Raw genomic sequence first — 18,677 nt, 5'->3', positions numbered from 1 at the left:
TTTTCTATTTCCAAACATAAAGAGAACATTAAAAGGCCGTCGTTTTACAAGCATAGATGACATTAAAAGCGAATCGCTGAAAGAGCTGAAAGCTATCACAAAGATCGAGTTTCAGAAGTGTTTCGAGGATTGGAAAAAGCGCTGGCACAAGTGTATTGTATGCGAAGGGGACTACTTTGAAGGCGACAATATTAATGTAGATGAATAAATAAATATTTTTTTCAAAAAACGAAAATTCCCGTTACTTTTTGAACACACCTCGTATTGTGAAAATAACCTCAGAAGTTTAGAAGTCTAAAATTTAAAAATTGGTTGAAGGAGGAACATATCTAGGATTACATCCAAAGTAGAGATAGAACCAAATGTAATGAAAAATGTCGGAGGAAATATATTATATGCGGATTAACAACAATGTTGAAAACCGTTAAACACGCGAACTGATCCGCCAGTTTAGATAACCAGCGGAGCGGGGGCAGTTGCAATGATAGACACGCTAGTCGACTCCATTTAAATATATATCTATATATTAAATACAATTTCTTTTTTTCTTTTTTTAATTTTGTTCTGTTATCTATTAATAATTCATTCTAATTATAAACATTGTAGAAAAAAATATTTCAATTAAATATTTCTTAAATGCTGGATTTAAGCTAAAATAAAATCTGCCACAGCTGGATATCAATTTACATGGCATGACTCCATCAAGCAAACATCGATCGTGCCGGCTCATCAACCTCTCTCTTTCTATACAAGTATAATCGCAGGGCGGACGACTGCAGCACCCTACAACTAACTACAGCTGAATCCAGAGAAAACTAAGACCATGGTGATAGCATAGGAAAGAGAAGATCAGGTTAATGGGACAGAGATAGAGCAGGTAGATACCTTTAAGTATCTGGACGTCCATATCTCCCTAAAAGGTACTCTGGATGAAGAGATAAAGGAAAGAGAGTGGCTACCGCAGGAAAAGTCTTTCGCGCTTTGAGACAAGCGCTCTTAGGAAAGCCAGAAGTCTTCAAAGCGGCAAGAAGTGCCGTGTACATATTCCAGCGAGTCCTGGACCTTCAGGAAAAGGCACAAAAGCTTTACCCAAGCTATGTAAATAAGAAAAATATGAGCGAAAACTAGAAGAAACTAAGTTAGGAACGTGTATGTTAGGAGGAACCTTAAAAGTAAAGCCCGCAGCAGAGATTGTTGCAGCAACCAGCCAGCTGGCCATGTTATGGAGAATGGAGGAGGGAAATCTAGCGGAGGAGAGTATATGAAACCAGAGTGACAGGTTCCAGGAAGAGAGGAAGACCAAGGAGAATTTGGCAAAATAAGATGTTCAATAGAGTTTCCAGGAAAGAGTTTGGGACAGGAGAAGAAGGAAAGAGATGGTACAGGATAGGGACGAAGCTACGCAAGTCGTCCTCGACACCGCTATAGTGGTAAAAGGGGAATGAAGACTAAGAAGAAACAAAATCTTGGGCTTACTACAACTCTCAAACTTCTAACCTCCTTTGGACTTATATATTTCTGTGGCTTGGTGCAAGAAGTACCAATGTCATAAAAAAGATTACGAGTGTACGTCCTCTTTGGTTTACCAGGGAGTATTGATGCTAAATTTTGAAATTGGCACTAGTAAGTTTTAGTAACTCAGTTACTACTTTGAACTTGATTTTGGCACTTCTTGCAAGAAAAATTTGGATGCTTAATATATCAAAACAGATATTTTACTCATTTTTACCAAAATCTGACATTGGCACTTCTTGCACCAAGCCACAGATTTAATTCTTGTAAACATTTTAAACCCAAAATGGTTCACCGCCGAAATGATATTTTACACGTAAGCGTATTCCACCTGTCTCCCAGAACTGCATTAAATCTGATTCTCATAACTAAAAACAAAGTAAAAAAAACTATAAATATACGAGTAAGTAACGGGTACACAAGAATTGTAAAGAACAAAATGCCCATTTTTTTGGAAAAAAAGGTTCAGGAAAGTGAAAAATAAGTTTACTTTCGTTTCAGCGGTTACCATTAAATACTAAATTTCGCTAATACATTTAACTTTTTAAATATCTCATAATAATAACCGCTCTTAATAAGGATAACCGTACGTTACAACTTTTTGGCATACAAGAGGGAAGGTTTCAGTCTTGTTAATTTGTAATTCCCGCTAGCTCTCTAGTTTTTAAATTATTCTAATTATCTTATCTGTTTAATTACTAACTTACTAACTACTTTACTATTTTTAGAAGCCTTTCACTGCTACAATCTCTAAGAGATTGTTCTATAAGACTGCCAACTTTGAAAGTATTAATACAACAGTGAAAAATGTGTCCACATTGTGAACTACAGTATAGCAAAACCTAAGTGTTGCCAATACTTTATAAATATATATATATATATATACTATGTGGCGCACGTAATACTATGGAAGGACACACTGTGGTAACAAAAAAATCTTCTCATCGATTTACTTCATCCTTGGTCGTCCTTTCACTCTGTAAGCAAACTTTATCTGATAAATGTGACTAGCTCCTTTACACTTGATTTCTTTCATATTTCACAGTGGGATAACCTTCTTTCCCAATTTAGGGAACATCTTTTAAAAAAATTTCTGTTGAGGAATTATTGCATTCTGAAAAAACTGGAATTTATCTCATGTTTTTGCGTTTGAAAAGTGAAGGAAGAAGTTGGCTTAATCCGAAAACGGTTTAGCCAACGATGTCGACAAGAATATTTAAGGCAAAAGAATGGTGCATCTCTCCTTCGAAGTAAAAGAAACATAAATACAGGAAGTGATTATTATAACCGCTAATAATATCCTTAGAAGAACTATTCCTATAATCTACAGTAGACAACTGGGTACTATGTAAGAACCCTCATAGCTGGGGATCCAAAAATCATTTTTGTTTGTAGCTAAACAACCTGCAGACATACTGGACAATAACGAGAAACATGCGGAAGCTGTAAAACATCCTTTACTTAATCATACTTCCGGCTATTAATTCTTGATAGAACCCTTTGTCAGTTAGGTGTAGTGTCTATATTGAAACAAAATGAACATAATTTAATTCAATATAAAATTAAAAACATGATCAGGAAAAAAAATCGTGTAGATTAACTCTAAATTTAATTACTTAAATTTCTTTCAATATTTAGATATTTGTACAAAAATTATAGTTTTCTATTTCATTATTTCAATTATAGTGAGACAAAGTGAAAGGTGTGCCGTGATTTGTTTAAAAATAGGTAATTTATAATACAATATTCATTAGCTATTGCGGAAATAGTCAACATGACTTTCATTCTTTGTAACTTTTCCTTAGTTGACTGGCCGACCGTCTTCATTAACCGTCGATGGAGGAGGATGTGTCCTTCCTGGAGCTGTTGAGAGGAGGGACTGTGTTGTCACAAGAAACACTGCTAGTTCCCAACGTGGCCGGGTAAGCTAAATAAGTTAACTTTTTCAACAATTCAGCATTAACTCCTTAATAAAACCTACCCAATTTTTTGTTTTTGTAAAATCAATTTTGATTTAGACGGAAAGATGAATGAATGCCTGACAACATGAAATTCTAATTCGGTCCTCTAAGGACATTAACCGCACAATTAGACTGTATTAGAATTGTGTGTCATTGTGTCTAACTCATAAAACTATTCGGCATCATTTCCTAATGCCCTGAGAAAAATTAGTGATCATAATAAGGTCTTTCTGGTTTGGACACCTGGTCATTCAGGACGTAAGGGAAACGAAGTGGCAGATTTGTTGGCCCGGGAAGGCTCTGCGGGTCACTTCGTTGGCCCGGAACCATGTTTTAAGGGTTTCGAAGTGCGTTAAGTCTGCGGCCAATAACTTATGGGTGCAGAGTAGGTCTCAAGAGTGGTGGCTCGCCACCACTGGGCGGAGACAGGCGAAGAAGTTCATTAGAGGCTATTCGCCAAGGCTGACTGCAGAATTAAGACCGTGGGGCAATAAGGATAATTGTAGTCCTATTAACCGGCCACTGCAGGCCCCAGAAAACGCATGCATCGCATGGGCCTGGCAGATGATAGAACTTTGTAGGTTCTGTCAGGAAGAAGAGGAAACGGCAGTCTGCACGTGTTGTGTCAGTGTGAAGGGCTTGTATGGCTTGTATGACTACTTCTCGAGGAGGAAAAACCAAGGCCTCTGAGCTTTACTCAAGAGTCGCTCTCCAGAATTAAGAGTCTGATTAAACGGACGGGTCTGGAGGGTAAACTCTAAAGTGAGGGGAGCCACAATAGATCCAAAGTGGTCGCAGTGGAGTAGGCCTTAAGGCCGCCCTAATTTAATCTATTCTAACCATTTCCACTGATTAGCGACTCATCATACTTGAGCACATCATCCTAGGCTCAGATTGTAAGAATAAAGAAGAAGATGCCACAAAACTTGACACTAGGTCAAATAGGTATTAAGAATGAACGAGATGAATTGCCCTTGGGATTTCCAACCAAGTGTCAGCATGATCATTAATTCTTCTTCAACAAACATGAAGAAATTAAATGTCCTTTAAATACGAAATCTCAGTCGCCACTTTAGCCAAGCGGTTAAAGGCGAGGCCCATAAAGCTAAGATGTATTTTGGTACTGGGTTCGATTCCCGGTCTAGGCTACTTAGATTTTATTTAATGATAATAAGAATTTACAGTAAAGTATGTTCGCTAGTCGTCTCTAACCTGGACAGATAATTTGGTAGTTTGACGTGTAAAGCCCACCTGAAATAAAATTAAAAGAAAACTAAACTCCATCTAAACTTAGATTCTACGTAACTTAAGCTGCAAACGTTAATTTAAATTAACCATCATTAATAAACGATATTGTTTGACCTTGAATCTTTTAGGAAACTATAAACATCACGGTCAAATAAATTGTGCTGATGTCTTAAATAGAAATCTCTCCTCTCCATTTAATGAAACTATTACTATAATAAAAAACGATAAAATAAAAAAAATAATATATCTATAAAGTTCATAAGATGACCTTTAATACAGTAGTAGGAATTATAAAAGTCTGATTCTAGTTGTTTGTACATATGTTTATTTATAAAAAAGGTATTCAAGAGAGTCTGGTCCAAACTAGGAGCAACTTTGTTACGATGCGCACAGTAGACGGGGACAGCCTAGATTAAGATCTAGATGCTTGTTAAATATTTCTGAGTTAAATAACTTGTTTAGCTTAGAGTGGGTAAACTTAAAAAATAATGCTCTATTAAATAGATAGAGTGAGCTCCTTGACTAGCAGCAAATTCCTAAATTGTGTTTATTCTTTGATTACTTGGGCAGCACAATTATTCAAGACATGAGAGAGAGTAAACGCATGAAGAAAGTACTGCCGTGTGTGTATAGAGGTTGGATCGATGTAGATCGATGAGAGTGTATAGATATGTGACTGTAGTTGCTAAGGTACCCTCCACAGGACGGGGTTACCCCGAGTGTTGAAGGGGAGAACTCTCTCTAAAAGCCAAGCGACACGAATTCTTCTGTCTTTACCCCTCTAGTTATGTTCTAGTAGATCCCTAGTTTGTTGCAAATGATTCATAAAAATGTTTCTTGTCATATTTCATAGAAAACAAAGTCAAAAAAACTAGAATAATAATCAAGTTAACGAACAAAAAATATGACAAAAAATTTAAATTATTCATTAATAAATATTAAAGCAGTTTAGAAGAGACAAAAGTAACTGATTCTGTTTGAGAACATAAATTATAATAAATTTTTCAGGATGCTAAAAATTTATTTTTTCATTTTATCTTACACTTACAGTAGTAAGAGAAGGAACTGTAAGTTTTTCTTTAATTAAGGCGCATCAACTCTTCAGTTCATTGGCGCCCTGGACTTTTTACAATGAACTGTCGGCCTACGAACACGGTTCTCTCATTTAAAAACCATATTTTCCATCACCGGAACTTGTTTGATGTTCTTATGAAACGGAAATCTTAGGGCCAGCAGTTGGATGAGTATTGTGTTGTATAAATATTATCATTTATTTAGTTACAATCAACGCATTTTGCGTTATAAGCTACAATGATAACAATAAATAACAGAATAACAGAGTGGAGAAGTTACCCAGCAGTAACACTCCAAAAACATTTTACTTTCTACTGACTCTCTTCATCAGAGAGGAGATCGCGAGGCCACTGTCTTTTAAGACGTCTGAAAGTGTTGTCTGGAAATGTTCTTGAAGATAGATGTTGTACAAGAGGATTGTGATGTGTTTGAATGTTAAGATGGAATATTCTGTATCGTGTTTTTTCAACTTGTGTGACGAAAGGAATGTTCAAGTCTGTGTGAATGGTTTGATTGGTGACGTAGAAAGGAGCTTTTACTGTAGAGCGAAGAATTTTAGACTGCAAGGACGGGATCCTTTGCAGATTTGAGCGTTTGGTTGAACCCCACAGTTCGATGCCATAAGCCCAGACTGGCTTTAGTATACTTACATATATAAGTCTTTTGTTGTCCAGAGTGAGTTTTGATCTGTTGTCGAGTAGTCTTTTCAGTTGTCGGAAGCGTCTGTTGAGTTCTGTTCTCTTAAATCGAGTATGAGGGTTCCATGTGAGTCTTCTGTCAAGGTAAAGCCCAAGGTAGCGGACTACGTTGACAGGCAGTAAGTTTAAATTTGATAATTAGCTCAGGAACTAACAGAGGATGTCACCATAAAGTTTTGCGAAAGATACAAATTTGGATAAATTTTTTAATAATTAAATACCAAAAATAATTGATCAATATTTTGATTTAGCTTACTTTTTTTCTCAATATTTGGAGTTTTTAAGGCTCCTTTTTTGGGTAAGTAAATTGTGAGAGAAAACAATAAACTGTAAAAAAAGTTAATTTAAAAATATTGTTTACACCGCATTTCTATACTCTAAAAAATAGTTCGTCTCTAGTTTGCAATTTCAAAATAACGCTAAGGCGTATCTTAACCCAGGTTTGATTTAAAAATAACTTCTATTGCCTAGACTGGACTCCTTAACCACCTCGCATCATCCTCTATCCGCCATGTTTACACAAAATAGAGTGTTCTGTAAAGAACTTACCCTCCACCTCATCTAACGGTAGAAGGGAATCCTGTCTAATGCCTGCCGTATATCGTTTACGAAGAGTTCAATATTGGAAGAAAAACTATCCTATGAATGCAGAAAAAAGGTGTGCTAATCTAACGATTTTTCTCGTCTCTAGAAGCTAGGACAAGCAACGAGTATCAACTGTCCAGACCGGACATTGCAAAATAATGGATAATTATAATAAATACTGTAAGTATAACAGCTGTACCTAATTAAAAATGGGAATAACCAAGTTTTACAGGTTAAGTTGCCTTTAGTTTGTCTAGCTTGCTTTTCAGTACTATTAGAAATCTTTCTTTTTTTAAAAAATGATGTGAAATAATAACCCAAAATCAATAATATAGGTCCCACAGATTAAATTACTAGAGAAAAATACGTTTTTTTTTAAAGTGACATTAATGCCAAAGCAACTGTCTTGAAACGGGTATTACCCAAGTTGGTCTCTCCTTTATTATTAGTATTGTAATTATTTAAATTATTTATTTTTTTGTATTGTTTAACCATAATTTCTCTAAATAAAAGCAATAGAGAGAACAATGACTCAAATTGAAAGATTTACATTGTACAACAATATGTTGAATAAATTAATTTAGAGCAATAAAGAATTAATAAAATAATTTAAACCAATAAATAATACGTACCATTCGTTGTTTTCTCGACACAAATTTCCTTCATTACAAAATTTCGCTGTGTTTCTTAACAGAAAAAGAAAAAAAAAAAAAAAAATCGTTTAAAATTGGTGGAATATGATCATCGGCTGTTAAATATTTGAAACAAAATTTAGAAATTATATTGGAATAATGTTTTAAAAATGAAAATAAATATCCAAGATAGGAACTTTAATTGTTATACGTTTAAAAACATGAACACATCGTTGGTTAAACGGACGTCTGGTATACAGTTAGTACATTGCCCTGCGATCTAGCGGCAGTTGCATGGAACTAAATTGATAACCATCTTTTTTTCCTTTTTTTTCTTTGATGTAATGTTTAAAAATAATTCTATTCCAGCATCTAGAGATATATATTAGTTTAAAGTTAAATTAACTTAACTATTAGGCTATATTAAACTAAAATTATACTCAATATTTGTTTTTTTTTTTAAATATTTTTAAATACAGAAAAAAAAATGGACAAAACAAAATAAAATTCAATGGAGAGTACACCCACACAGAAGTTCGCCCACTGGAGCTTTTAATAATTTGTTAAATTTCTTACTATGAACATAATTTGTTATTCATTAACACTTAACACCAAATTTTTTTCAAGAAATTTATTTTGTCTTCTTGTCTTACAAAAAAATTTAAGTTTTAAAGAAATTCATTTATTAACTGATTTAAAAAAAAAAAAAAAACATCTACAAGTTTACTGAATATTATCAATAATTTACACGATATCAAAATATGTTTACTTGAAAATTAATGAAAGAAATTACTCATGGAGGTTACATTTATGTTATCTTGTGATGTTTAAAACTTTAATATAAACAAAAATTTAGGAGAACTGATATTAAAGTTAATAATCTTTAGGAACAAAATTATATTGATTAAAAAACAATGCATTTACAGATGTTGCGGGGAATAATTATTCCGATTAGTTGAACTAAACAAGAAATTCTTTCTGAGATTAAATTAATTAATTTTTCTCTATTATATTTAATATTATATAAAAGATAGTTAAAAAAAGGTTGTAGGAAAATAGGGCTTACGTTTAAACAAATTGATTTAATCATTTTTTTCACTAAATTTTAAAAAATTACGAGGATTCTTTTTTTTTTATAGATAATTTGGAATTTCAAAAATTTTGGAATAAAATTTTTATAGAATATAATTTTTTACGGGCACAATTTTTTTTTTAATTTTTATTTTTAAACTGGAGTCACCATTTCTAATTTAAGGAACGTAAAATTCTTTAGTGGAAATTAATATTTAAAATTTTATGTTTCATCTGTATTTCCGATTAAGTTACTCGAAAATAATTTTTTATTAATTTTCAGTTTTTTCTCGACAAAAAAAATAATAAAAAAATTAAAACCACTGCTATTATAAAGCAACAAATTTAGTTTAGATCTGTAGGATGATTTCCTTTATGGGGGGGTGTGTCCCCGGGTCTGTGGGATTATTTGAAAGAAATGGCCAGTAGATAGAGTGTGAAAGAGTGGGGGGGGGGGGGTGATATTTTTATAGGGTCATAAATTAACAGTAAATTCCCTGGAGATTGTCTAACAGCAGTGCACTCTTTAGTCGCACCTTTGCACACACACACAATACCGAAACTACCTACTTTTAGTGAATCAACAATAAAATAAATATATAACAGAGGGAACGATTAGTTTGTTTACAAATCCGAGACGTTTTGTTGTTTTTATCTTCATAACTGGACTTGTCGCATTTTATCATTCATAAATGAAAGTAAATAAATAAAAAGTCTTTTAATATCTTGTAATGTTTTTACGATTTTTTAGTTTGTTTATTAATTAAAATCGCGTTGATTTATTTAGATCTCGAGCTACTGATCTACATATAAAGTGTGAAAAATAAATTATTAATGAAATCAAGTTAGAGAAAGGAAAACGAATTTTATACTCAAAGGTCGGCCAGTTTAAGAATCAACACTGATTTTATGCAACTACTTGTTTACTCAATTTTTTTTTATTATTTTGTTTTTTAATTCACTGATTAATTTTACTTGTTTTACGGTGGACATTTTTTTTTTGAAATAATTTTGTTTGTTTAGAAATTAGTATTATTTTTTTTTTTAATTTTCTGGGTGCGTGCACTCATTGAAAAAAGTTGGGTATAAAATATTTAAAAAATCAGCTTACCTGGAGGTGGATATGGTGTGGACGGTACAGGCTCTGGCGCCGGGTAATTCCGCAGTGGATTATAGGTATCGTGTGTAAATGGTGTACTTTCGACCATAGCAGATACCCTACGATCATCCGCCGGCGAGAGATATGGCACGGAAGATTGATGATGGCCATCCACATGATGTCTACTAGCCGTTGTATAAGGTACATAATTACACCAGGATTGTGAAAAACTTTGATGACAAGTAGAAACAGGTGGTTCAGTAGATGTACCCGGTGTCATTGTGCTAGTATATTTATAATCTTGTCCCGTGGCCGAAGCTGGATTCCAAAATAGGCCGGATTTCCTATCACGGCTATCAGGTATATTGTAGTAGGTTGGCTGGGCGTACTGATCAAAAGCTGGACTGGCATGATGTGTGTCCACAGGACTATAATTCCATGGCTGGCTACCGTGGTGTGCATGCCTGATAACACCTGGTCCAGCTGGTTCAACGCATTCATAGCCTAACCTTTTCGCTGGTATGTGTAATGGGCCAGTTTGACTGGCCACTGGTGATGTACTAGATGCTGAACTGCTGGTAGTTACCGGCGTACTGCTGGGCGATGTTTTTATTGGCGTCAAGGTTGGCGGCGGTAAGACTGGCTGTTCCTCATAGGAGATGTTGCCGTTCATCATGGTCCACCAGGATGGTACCGCAGCTGTCGGCCCGGGGTCTCTGAGACAGGCTGCTCCGCCGGAGCCGCCATTGTCGTACAGGGGGCCCCCCGGTGAGGCGACACCCTCGGCCAGGTCGCCGATGATGAGAATTTTAACGGGTTGTGTGGCGGGCGGTTGAAATTGATGTACAGCAGGATATGATGGTACAGGAAACAGATAAAGAAAGCCTGTCGAATCAGGGCATGCGTTTTGTTTTTTTGCTATTTATTTTATTTTATTGTTTTACATCACACAACTTACCATCACCAAACTCACAGTTAATTCTTAAAAAGAAAAAACACAATCACTCAATTTAAATGTGTAATGAGTATTAAGCCTTCATTTAACACCACCGAGTCCCAATTGCTTGTCACATGTGTCCATAATTTAACACAACTTCAAAAGTTGAAATTCTTATTAATTTCCTTTTGAATAAAATCAATCTTAAACCTAACCACACAGCCGACACTACATAGATTCAAACAAGAAATTTTTTCGGATTGTCCACCGGTACAAAAAAAAAAAAAAAAAATACAAAAAATATGAATTAACGAAGGACGATCTATTGACAATAGGAGCCGACAACTAAGGGTTACCCCACGATAAGCGCGCCAAGGAGCTGCGTGGCTGACTGAGTCAGAAGTCCGCTTTGCCCCGCCACAAGCAGCACATTGCCGGCACTCCCGACATCTCGCGTCCGCAAACACAAACACTATTCCCCTCTCGCTTGCACACCATCACACAGCTTCACTCACACTGGCGCACAATCACAACAATACTCTTACAAAGATCATAACGCGCGAACACAAATCTACAGATTTTGCAAATCAACAAACTAAGGATAAAATTTGATGACTTTGATTGGGCCGAGAAAACGGATAGAAATTTTACTCTAGTGGTGTAACTATTATTCATGTTGGTCTTTTGTACTTAGAGGTACCTTAGAGAGAGGTAGGCTACCCTTACAGGACCCTTTTCTTTAGTCTCTAACGAGCAAACAAAAGGTGGAAACCTCTGCCAACCCCAGTCAGCGTTATTCTTTCAATGAATTCATTCCATCTAACACTTCTAATTAGACTACATTAATAATTAGAAAATCTTTTTGTGTGATTAACCGACTTATCAAAAATTCAAATTTAATTTTTTCAATAGGATGAAAAAATAATTGCCATTTCAGACGAGTAAAATTTATTTTGCCGAGCTTTCGACCAAGGGACTAGGTCATCTTCAGGGCTGTGGAACCTATTTACAGATTGTTAACAATGATTCTATCGAAATGAATATGTATAATACAACGAAATTTACAAAAATTATTTACCTAGTTTAGAAAGTAATACTTTTACATTACAGGGTTGGTATATCTTCTGTCTTGTCTGTTCATGGACTGAGTGTGATCGGTCTGTGTGTGATATGTGTTAGGTTGTGTGGAAGTCAGTGTTGCCAATTGACAAGTATTTTGTAGTAAGTTTGCGTATATATTGTTTAAATTGTTCGTGTCTGTTTTAAAATTTACACTGTTTTTTGTCTTAGATATGTATATCATTTGTATATCATATTTGTAAATTTCGTTATATTATACATATCAATTTTAATAGAATCATTGTTACCACACTGTAAAATATGTTCCACAGCCCTGAAGATGACCTAGTCCCTAGGTCGAAAGCTCGGCTGAAATGGCAATTATTTTTTCATCCTAATGAAACTATGAATCAGTCACCAAATGAATCAATCCACAAAATGAACAATTTAATTTTTTCCTTTATTACTTTTTTTTACCTCGACTTAATTAAATATCACCGGCCTTAAATGTCGACGCGAGCGAAGAGGAAGAAGTGAAATAAATGATCCTTTAACTTGTTTTTTGAAGCAAAATAATAATAATATCAATGAAGTGCAAAAATAACTGGCAATATCTATCTTTACAATTTTAGTAATTTCACTACTACTAAAAAGCTAAGTCAAAAAGTAATCCTTTAGGTGTAATCAGAGGATAAAGCTCGTTCAAATCCCAACTGTTCAGCATTCAAAGATACCAAATTATTTTTTTTACAAAATAAAACAGTAAAAATTAAAAATAAGTAAAGGTAACGAAAGGTCATATGTCTGTTATATTGTTTTGTGAGTAGATTTAAGCATTTTAAAGCGATCTTTAACGTTCTTCAAGTTCTTCAATGCTTTGTTGCAGGATAAACCGCAAAGATAGAGGCAAAATGGGTTAGGGATTTCTCACAGTGAGCCCTTAGAACGTCTGGCACATATGGTAGATAAAATCCATATTCAATTTGCAGAAAGTCAGATTAAAATAGAATAGAAACAAGTAGGGTATTTGCATACTTTTTTTTCATTTAATCATATAAAAAAAATAGTGCAACTAAAACGTGCACTATAATTAAATAACTATAACTTTTGCTAAAGGTCTTTTTTTAAATAATAGTCACGTAAAAATAAAACTAAAACGAAGACTCTTCCAATTTTCTGTTGCGATTTATGGTTTTTATATTTCGTTCTTTTAAAAACTGCGAATTTAGTATTATAATGTTCAAGTTTTTTAACACGCAAATTCACAGCTAATTGCGCGTTATGGGAAGCTAAAAGCAAATCTACTTTTAAAGAAGTCACAGAAAGATAATTTTAGCCCGTATGTCTTATCTCATTGGCAGCTATCACGTTACCCAACTTGTCATTCCCAATTTTTGTATTTTAATTTTGACTTTTTCTTTACTTTTCATTTTTTCTTTTCCTTGACCTTGGCCTCGATGATACACCATTCTTACAGCCAGATATATCTCAATGTAATTTCCCCATTGACTTTTTGTACCATTGTTCTTATTTCTTAAAAAAATCTCCAACGAAAAGTAGTGAACCTCAAGTGACATTTTCTTGAAAGTTTTTTTTAAGGTTATCTCTCAAATAAGTCCAAGGAACTTTCTTCACTACTCGTGCCTATAACTATAACTGTGCTCTATAACTTTTTTAAAAAAAATAAAATAATCCATTCAATTAAATGAAATTCCTTTTTTGTTAAAGAACTCTTTCAGCGGCAAGTTGGATTTCAACTCCCTTAAAAGTGTCACTTAATTGTAATCTGTAGCCTCATTTTTTAATATTAATAGAAGATAATTATGTTGATAATATGTACAAAGTCATTTTGCCGGGTAAATAGCAAATATATACATAATTTTCGTTAAAATCATTTAATGGTTTATGGCAGTGTTTCCCAAAGTGTGGGTCTGCATCGGGTCGCAGAAAAATTCAGCTGGGTCGTGGCAAAAATTGTAAAAACACAAAATATCTATAACATTTTGCTCTAAATTTAATATTTTTCGAAACTTTTTCAAGTACTGCAGGTGGCCACCCTTTACCACCGTTTCCTACCGGACCGTTTAAATTCGGATGCTCTGATTGGCTGATTTCGATTCGTCATTCAGTGCCTTCTGTCGATATTGAAAAGGAAGAAATGCTTAATCTTAGTGAAGAAGAAGTTGATAATTTAATTGAAATTTCATGCGACACCGATCTTAAAAAAGTGTTTGAAACTGTACCACTAATTAATTTTTGGTTGCGCTGTCAAAAGGAATATCGAAGCGTAAGCGAAAAAGCGATACAATTTTTAATGCCTTTTGTCACCACTTATACGTGTGAAACTGCCTTCTCAGCCTTGGTGTACCTAAAAAATGAGTATCGAAACAGATTGGATGTCGAACCTAATTTGAGAATAAAATTAACATCATCAGGTACTAATTTGAAATTACTATGTGATGAAAAACAACATCCTCCTTCGCACTAAGGTCAAAACATGTAAAACTTGGATTGTCTTTAATTACTTATGTTTTTGTTATATAATTATTTTGCAATTTTTGTGTATGAAATAAACAAACAAATAACTTGAATTTTGATTTTTATTAAAAAATATAATTTGTTTTGTAAATAAATGTTTTTTTTATAAGGTGGGTCGCGAAAAAATTTAAAATCTAGTACCGGGCCGCGGTCAAAAAAGTTTGGGAAACGCTGGTTTATGGTAATTAAAGTGAGCCACGACGATGGCCGAATGGTTAAAGGCAAGGCCCGTAAAGCTAAGATGTATTGAGGTACTCGTATTGAGGTACTGATTCTCAATTCCCTTGATCAAAGTCTTAGATTCTATTTTATGGTTACCATGAGAAAATTATATTATTATAGAAAATTATAACTTGTTATCAAAGAGAAAAAAGAGCAAATGATAGGTCATTTTTATGTAATTTTTTCAAATACTTTGCCTCTGGCTCGAAAGTCAGGTTAATCGTTAAAGTCATTATGTTTGTTTATCGCTTAATTTTGGAATTTTGGAACTTTAAGCTCTCCTGAAAAAGTAGGCCAGTAATGTGATAGACTTAACATTTTTTGTCTTATCAACTGTTTTTCTAACATAATCAAAACAATTTGGACTTTTTATTTGCCAAAATTTTACTTTTTTATCCTTGTAGCTTCATTAATGGTCGTCAATTGCTCGAGGCCAAAGAAAGAACAGAATTCACTCTCTATGTGTATTGAAATATCTGTTTAATGATGTAGGTTGGACTTACTTTTATAAGGATTTATGAAAGTATATTAGACTGAGGCGACCAATACAAACAATCTTGACAACCATAAACGAATTTAATCTCCAAAATTTAAGGCTAATGACCACTGAAAGTAATAAATTTACTGTAAAACCTTTATTTTTTTTAATGATTTATGCAATTTAATCACAAAAATTAAACATTTCCGAGTTGGTAATTTAACTGTCCACACCATTTTAAATCTAAATTAGTCTCATTTTAAAACTAAATTTTAGTGAACGAAATTAATGTCAAAATTGTCGTTAATTTTATGGCAAATTCTTAACCTACATTAGTTAGCGAGAGAATGATTTTTCTGTCGAACCATAATCTCCTGTTATTAACTGTCAGTTACAGTTAGTTTCTGGTTTGGCGATTATATCCTTCTAAGCAGGATGTGCCCAAAAAATAAAAATAAATTAAGAGTTGTGAGGTGCTTAAAATCTGATTGATTCATTTTGATAATCCTGAAGCCAAAAGTTCGTATATAGGGTGTTCATTTTAAGACGGCTCAAATGCATTTCATGCTTAAACGGCCAAATCTGAGCAAAAAAAATGGTAGAGGAAAAATTTGTTACCCATCACCTCTAGATTCAGAATATGTGACTTGATTTTAGATTTCTGCCCGCATACGCGGCAGACGCGCGTCTCCAAAAGTAAGAGTTCGCAGCAGTTGACCCCCATTTTCATATACACAGTTTTAAAGAGTATAAAAAGTTATGAAAGAAACCGGAAACCGCAATTCGATATCTTTAAAATTAAAGGTGGCTAGGCCATTTCAAAATCTGGTATTTATTAATCATATTTCAATTTTTTTAACTTGTTATCAAAGAGAAAGAAGAGCACGTGATAGGTCATTTTTATGTATTTTTTTCAAATACTTTGCCTCTGGCTTGCAAGTCAGGTTAACCAGGAGGTTAACAACTGCTCACTGGATCTGAGGAGACATCTATTCAAATGGTTCATTCGATTTTACCCAAAATTTGTAAATCAATCACTTTAATTTGAACACATTTTTTCTAATTTTTCCAAGGCATTCTGAGGATGAGATTAGATAACCTTCATATTGTAAAGCAATGGGGTGTTTTACAATCTAGATAATGTTCATTAGTTTGAACATTGTAAAAATTCAGAATTAAACAAATGTAAAACTCAAAACGTTAAGAAATTGTAGCTAGATTTCGGTATGTAAGATACATTTTTAGCTTTTATTTATTCGATTTGAATGAAACACAAGTCAATTTTCATTTTTCTCTTAAAAGGCCAGATAAGAAGGTTGTTTACCTCCATTTAGTAAACCTGGTGATCTCTCAATGTACTCTTTGTAGCTCCAGACTGTCTCTGACACAACGGCGACATATCTTCTTTATCTCTTAGTTGAGATGATTGTGTAGAAAAGTAACCCGAAGTGACTCTGATATATGAATTCCATTTAAGCCACTTAGTGATAAATGGACGGTTGCGGAGCAGCCATGTTTGGAGGGTGTTTAACTATAGTTTTATACAACCTGTTCATCCACTTCTTTTTCCTTTTTTTTTTCATTCCATCCTCCATACAAGATTGTATGAAGTACAAAGAAGGCGAGTAGAAAGGCTAAGGGTGGCGACTGGAGGCAATGACTCGTAACAAACCCAGTTAGCAACAAACATCTCCCTTGCCAGGGTATAAAAGCTTCTGGAGCTTTAACAGAATCAATTCTCTTCCTCCAACACTTGGCCTCCCCCAATGGCTGGGCCGCCCACTATTCCCTTTAAGAAGATCCTGGGTTCTTTCCAGAAGCACTCACTTCTTTTTCTTTTTGTGCAGCTGAAACCTTAATATACTTTTATTCTTCCATTACTTTCAATGGTGAAGTGAATGTGATACGGCTCGCTGGTGTTTCATTTCATCAAATGCAGCATTCCACTAATAGAAATCTAAATTCACTTTTCGACGTAAAAGACAATTTATTTAGCTTCAACTTCGCTGATGGTTAAAGGGAGTTCATTGACTGAATTCAAATAATTTCTATGGAAAACCAAAACAAAATTGTGAAAGACTAGATGTATTTTACTCTTCTTGAATTACCAAGTCATAACACATACATGAAGCTAACTCCTCTCCCATTCGATGTACAGCGTCGTGACCCCCAAAAGGCACATCTACATAAAATTCCGAATCGAATGACACCTCATTCATGAAAATCGGTTCACGTGTTTAAGCGCTACGTTGTTTACAAAAAAAAGGTAACAACAAGATCAAGATCAAGAACATTTTCTAAAAATGCCATTTTTGGCAACTTTTTTCTGGAAATCTATTAGATCTGGGTTGTTGCAAAAAAATTACAGTTATAAAGGAGTATTTGCCCTATATTTTAAAGAAAATTTGGGAATTTTATCTTTTATAGAAAAAGAAAAAAAAATTGTCAAAGTTGGGTGTTTTTCAACGTTACGCTTTTTCGTGCAGTTTTTGACGATCAACCCTTATACAACTGTCCTACCGGACAGTTTTAATTAGTGGCACTTATGATCAGCCGAATTTTTTCAAGTGTAGGGGATTCAGTCTTAAATTAAATTTATATTAATATTGTACAGATGGTAAGCCAGTACAATGAACAGTAATGGCACTTAGAGAAAAGCTAACACGCGGCCTTCAACAAAGTTCCCTTGAAAAATAAATAAAAATTATAATAAATGATATAGATCTATTTATGACTGATGAGCAATTTAGTTCAAAGTTTAGTTAAATTTGGTAGTTGGACGTTTTTAATTTAATTTAATTTTGTTTTTTAAGCAAATACATTTTGGATAAAGTTAATAAAGTAATTTTTGGAGGGATCAGCCACAATTATGTTACCCCCTTAAACTTCTCTAAGTGTGTGATTGTAGATACAACAAATGTATATGTAGACTGTTCTGTTGGACGCTTAAACAGGGTACATTATAATGGTTCTCAGTCAATGTCCTAATAGCAATAATTAAAGTGAGTTATAATGTTAGCTGAAACTCACAGTTCGAGGCTTGAAAAGATTTTAAGGAGGAGGGGATACAATTTATGCATTGTTTGTAGTAGTTTCAATCCGATATTTAGTGATCTTTTGAAAAGTGTAAAATGTGAAGCATTTGTATCTGCATTTTTTTTGGAGTATGTAGATTCTAAGTTAATCTATCGCAGAAGCAAGATACTAAATTTATTATTTATTCAATAATTTTTTTACTTAGATGTCTTTCACAAGAAAGGTCATCAGTGTTATTGGTTTTATACATCATTATTTGAAGTAATAACCAAAAGTGCATAAAAAAATTATTCTGGAGGAGCGTAAAATGTAGATAAGTGACATAATAGCTGTTATTTTCATCTAATTTAGTCGTCTAGATTGAGGAAGACGATTCTGTTGATGTCTTTCAGATTTTATTAATGCAAATTGTAGGAGAACTATTAATTTCATCTGGAAAGGAAGAAATAGTTGTTTAAACGTGGGTTGGAATGTCGTTTGAGAAATCGTGGTGTAAGGATCAGTTGTATTGTAGAAAACCCAGCCTC

General features: G+C 33.9%; 1 protein-coding gene across 6 annotated transcripts in view; it reads right to left on the bottom strand.

The window, feature by feature from the left end:
- Abd-B (Homeobox protein abdominal B) overlaps window positions 1-18,677 on the bottom strand; it is a 202,489-nt gene that overhangs the window by 12,480 nt on the left and 171,332 nt on the right. Inside the window, exons 5-6 of one of the 6 annotated variants that reach the window (XM_074126788.1) lie at window positions 9,893-10,606; window positions 7,711-7,764 (exon numbers count right to left, since the gene is read on the bottom strand). In XM_074126788.1, coding sequence (XP_073982889.1) covers window positions 7,711-7,764; window positions 9,893-10,556 — 718 coding nt within the window. In that variant the 5' untranslated portion in view covers window positions 10,557-10,606. Of the gene's footprint in view, window positions 1-7,710; window positions 7,765-9,892; window positions 11,648-18,677 lie in introns of those variants that run through there. The other 5 variants (XM_074126787.1, XM_074126786.1, XM_074126791.1 and 2 more) reach the window with 5 other exon arrangements.

This window comes from Rhodnius prolixus, unplaced genomic scaffold, assembly GCF_049639745.1.
Source record: "Rhodnius prolixus isolate KJV_2025 unplaced genomic scaffold, Rpr scaffold_3, whole genome shotgun sequence".
In the NCBI taxonomy this organism is placed as follows: domain Eukaryota; kingdom Metazoa; phylum Arthropoda; class Insecta; order Hemiptera; family Reduviidae; genus Rhodnius; species Rhodnius prolixus.
Note: the sequence above shows the minus strand (reverse complement) of the source record. Positions and strands in the feature narration are given on the sequence as shown.